General features: G+C 54.5%; 2 protein-coding genes across 2 annotated transcripts; one reads left to right on the forward strand and one right to left on the reverse strand.

Moving 5' to 3' along the window:
- Positions 1–694: 694 nt before the first annotated feature.
- Positions 695–1851, forward strand: PHYSODRAFT_347184 (hypothetical protein; the record flags this gene model as incomplete). Its single annotated transcript, XM_009533476.1, has 2 exons — positions 695–1585; positions 1648–1851. 2 exons carry the CDS (start codon positions 695–697, stop codon positions 1849–1851), a joined length of 1095 nt encoding a protein of 364 aa, XP_009531771.1.
- Positions 1852–2662: 811 nt separating this feature from the next.
- Positions 2663–3203, reverse strand: PHYSODRAFT_355072 (hypothetical protein). The gene has a single exon (XM_009533477.1). It carries the CDS (start codon positions 3143–3145, stop codon positions 2732–2734), a length of 414 nt encoding a protein of 137 aa, XP_009531772.1. The 5' UTR covers positions 3146–3203; the 3' UTR covers positions 2663–2731.
- Between the last annotated feature and the right edge of the window lie 1350 nt (positions 3204–4553).

Here is a 4553-nt window from a genome sequence, read left to right on the forward strand (position 1 = left end):
GGCCTAGTGCAAAGCCGTGGACTGTCGTCGGGCTTGAAAACGTGGCTCACTTCATCTCTCGAAAAATGGGTTTTCCACCGCTGCGCTTGTACAAAACACCTAATTATTCAGGAGTTCGACGCATTGGTGGCGGCAACCTGTGCGGGGGAGACTCGCAGCTCGCTGTAACTTAGCGCTGGGAACTCGACACGATAACTGCACTTCAATATCAACAACTTGTTGGAACAATACATGTACACGTCGACGCGCGATAATTACGTGACCACGATATTGGTGATCACCCTTTCAGGAACCATGGTGTGCTGCTGGGCTGCGAAGGGGGAGGATCGCCACCGCTGCCATGCTGCAAGGAAGCACCAACGACTACACGTGAACTTGACGAACCCTCTAGCTGTCTGTGAGCGGCGGTGAGCCCTCGTTTAATGTGCTTCAGGAAGGGCTCTCCATCGTGAGCATCCGAGTTTCTTGGGCGCTTGCTAGGCTTTCGTGGCCCGCCGAGGCCGCCCCGGGTACCAACGTCCATACACAAATCCAATGAGGCAGCTGACTCGATTAGGCCTAACCCTATGCTGGTCTTTTCGACCAGTCGTTGCTCCTAACTGAGCTAAAAAGCGTATGGTTTTTAACCAATCAAAGGCGTTTTGGTTCGTCTCTGAGCGTCGCGGCTGTCGCCCAGTGAGTCGCTCAGTGAGCGATGCCTTCTTTTCTCATGTGCTCCAACTGCAGAGATCTCGAGCGCAACCTGCTAGAAGAGCGCCACCACCGCCAGACGGCTGAGTATGCTCGTGATGCCGAGCTGCAGATGCGCGAGCGAGCGGACGATACTATCAAAGAGCTACGCAAGGCGATCAAGGAGCAGCGCAAGAACCTCGACGAGCAGCGCGAGACGATCATGGAGCAGCGCATTACCTTCGGCAAGCAGCTCGAGACGATCAAGCAACTGCATGAGACGAACAAAGAGCTGCGCGATGCCATGAAAAAAGAGATCGAGGCCAACGAAGACCACCGCAAGACGATTGAGCACCAACAAGACCTTATCGACAAAGGGATCAAGTCCAATGAGATCCAGCAACGCATGATTCAGGACCTGCAACGCGAATTGCCGGCTCTTCGGCACCAGCTTAGACAGCAGCAAGTACAGAACCATAGTGATATGGACAATCTGCGTCTCGAGTTTAGAGCACAACGAGAAAAGGATCGTGCATTGGTCGAGTCCAATCTTCGGGCATTGAAGCGAATTCACAACGAGACCGCGCGATGCCGACCAGAACTGAAGCTACTCGCGGTCTCTTCAAATCGACGGACAGCCTTGACGATAAACGAGGGATCCTTCGAAGGAAAAATGCTAGAACGCGTTCGTGCGTTCAATGAAAACAGACGCGCTGATGCGAGAGCTGAAGAAGATACGCGCGTGAAGACGGAGATCACATTCCACCACTCGAAGGAGAAAAATTTGAAGAGGACGATCTCACGCGGCGAGCGCACGCGCGAAATATCGGTGAAAGCGTCGGACACGGTCGTCGTCCCCGGTGTGGTGGACGAAGCTCGTCTAAAAATCGACAGCGCGCTCGATGCAGCGGGGCTGGTCAGTACATCTGTTCGTCAAGATATTTTCATTGAACTAATTATCTTCTTTGCCTAGGACAGCGTGACGAAGTCGCGATTCGATATCTCCGGCGCGGCATCAAGTACGACAAGCACGAAGGCGTTGACGAAATCGTGTTTGATAGCCTCGACGAAGTCGTCGCCAGTCACAGAGCGTCGTCGAGTGACAAGTACTGCAAAGCGTCGACGTACTTGCTCTTGAATGACGTGCTGGTGACCCCTGTGTGGCAGTTCGAAGTGGTATAACCAATCAAAGTTCACTTCTCGTGAGAGCAAAAACATGAGATGCTCGCGATGCAGCAGTAGTAGAGCACTGGTACACACCTCACCTCGGGCACCTCCTTGGTGTCCGGGATCAACTGCAACCTCCTGTCTCTTGCAGGAGCAATCTGACCCCTGCTAAGTTCAGAAGAAGTGTCGGCATCCATATATTCAGCACAATAAGGAAATACTAGCACATGTAGTACTTTGGACCAACCTCGTGCTCAACCAGCACCTCCATTTGCTTATGAGGTCTGTCCAGATACTAAGCTTAACGGGAGAATCAGGGTGGGCTTCTCAACGGTCAAGTCTAGCACGACGCTAGCTTCGTCCTCGCGCAGTAGCAGCTGGGTGGCATTCATCAGCGCGTGACTCACCATCGCGCCAAGTACGCCTTCAAGCACAAAGTCCACCAGCTCCAAGACATGTTGATGGTAGTACACCACGGATCGGCTCGAATGCCAGGCGCAGAGAGGTCTGGTCGCTCGTCTTTGGGTAGCTCACAAACGCGAACGTCAGCTGCGCCTCTGGTTCCATCCCGGAGGCAACGCGACGTCGAGTTTCCTCCTCGTCCAGACCCAGCAACGGCGAATACAGCGGATGCTTCAACGTGCTCAAGTCCGTGCCCACGAAGTCCCCCACATGACCAGTAACCTCGAACGTGTCCTCGTCAGCAGAAATTTTGCCTTCCACATCGTAGCTCGTGTAATTGACACCGGCATTGCTGATGTCGAGACGCGCAAGCTGGCGATGAAGCTGGTCCTTGTTAAACGTCAGACTGAATTGTACCAGCGACGCGAGTATTATAACGAGCGGCTTTCCTCTAGAGCGCAGACTGGTTAACGCAGCAGCCTCCATCTCATGGTCACCACCGGGGGGGTGACTCCTTTGTAGATTCCTTCTCTGCTGGCAAACTTCGCGGCGGTGTGGCATCTTCAGACGGGAGATCATAGTCATGAGACTGAATTGCAGATGCGTACGCGGGTATGATGCGGTAGAACAGCGCCACAGACGACGGGGTCCATTGCAGATGCAGCACGTTCAACTGCACGTCTGCCTCCAGTTGCGATGCCTGGCCACTTTCTTGTACTCTCGGTACTCCATTATCCTGAGAAAACGCCGTGACGTCGATAGCGATCAGGTGTGGAGTCTCGCCTGCGTCGTCTTCACCGGTAGAAATGAGTTTGTAGTAGCGAGACTCGGGCGAATACAGTTTATCTTCCATCACAAGGGCCTTCAATCGTGCGTGGAAGTCCTGGAGGGCTGAGTACGCTTCCATCGAGAAGGACGTTTGCGAGGCCCGCAGGATAAATGCGTCCTTAGCAGCCGACTCCCGCAAGTTGAGCTCCACACATCCAAGCGACAGCTCCATCTCCAGCAGGAATTTCTTCTCGGATGTTATTAACGGGAACGACAGTGGCATTGCTTGTACCTTCATCAATCGTGCTTTCGGAATCCGTCGCACTCTCTTCGTCGCCACTCTCATGATCTTGATCCTCGAAGTAGAACAGGAGCCTACCGTTATCCCGGGCAATGGTCGCGGCTTGTGCAACTATGGACGAATGGATCTGGCCCAGCGCCACAAGCTGCTCCTCCACTAGGCATATCGAGATCTTGGGAACGGCAGCGTAGATGCCCAGTTGCGGCAGCGGCCTTGCCTCCACGTCTTTCCGTCCAGTACGTGAAGAAAGTCGTGAGCTAGCTGCGTGTGAAGTGAAAACTCAATCGACAGCTCCTTCACAATCTTGTTGACGCCGCGGAGTTCTTCGTCAGACCAGTCCACCAACTGCTCCTGCCGTCCGAGCAACACGTGAATCTGGGTCACGTCTAGCCGCCAATGCAGTCGACGGGGATCTTCTCCTGTCGTTTCCAGCCGTGTCGATAGCCGTAACCTTTATCAACCGTCATCCGGACAGGCTCCCTGCGGACGCGGACCTTCAGCGTGGCTTCCACGCTGCCGTTGGGTCTGTAGCACCGCCCGACGACTCACGTCGATACTGACGCAGCACGTACCCGGGCCTTCCCACGGCGATAGCGACGATGCCGGGCTACAGAACGAATGGAACCGAAAATCGTGTGCGAGCCCGTTAAAGAGGTCGAAGTGCTGCACTTGGAAGCTCGCGTCCCCTCGTTTTCTGGCTGAATGTTCACAGCCAGCGAGCCATTGAACATTACAGTCACGAACAAACTCTCGTGTGCGTTGGATTGAAACAGCCATTTGTCAGCTGAAACTGCACGGACACCGGGTTGCACCCCATCGGCACTTCGTGTGCGTTGCTAGCCTTCTCCACAGCGTTATTATAAGCCTCGCGTAGATTTTCCCAGCCCTCGACGGACAATACGTGCTCCTCCGCTGCTTCACTTGACGCGGGAGCAGATTCACTTTCGCCGACGACGAAATACGAGTACCACGAGCCACCTCCGCCTTGAGTCGCCTGTGTTTTAGCGTGTTCTTTGGCCGAAGCTTCCACTTCCTCCTTCGCACGCTTCTCGGCGGCTTCGGCAACGTCGCGTAACAGCAGCACCACATCCAGCGGGTAGATTTCTTCATATCGCTGCTTGAACTTGCCCTGCCTCGTCGAGGGGTCCAATGGTGAATCGTTGCGCAGCTCCGTCCTGAAAGCCTCGACGTACAATTTTTGCTCCAGCAGCGCCTTCTGTACTGACGACCAGCGCATTTGGCGGTG

The sequence above is a fragment of the Phytophthora sojae genome, assembly GCF_000149755.1.
Source record: "Phytophthora sojae unplaced genomic scaffold PHYSOscaffold_6, whole genome shotgun sequence".
In the NCBI taxonomy this organism is placed as follows: domain Eukaryota; phylum Oomycota; class Peronosporomycetes; order Peronosporales; family Peronosporaceae; genus Phytophthora; species Phytophthora sojae.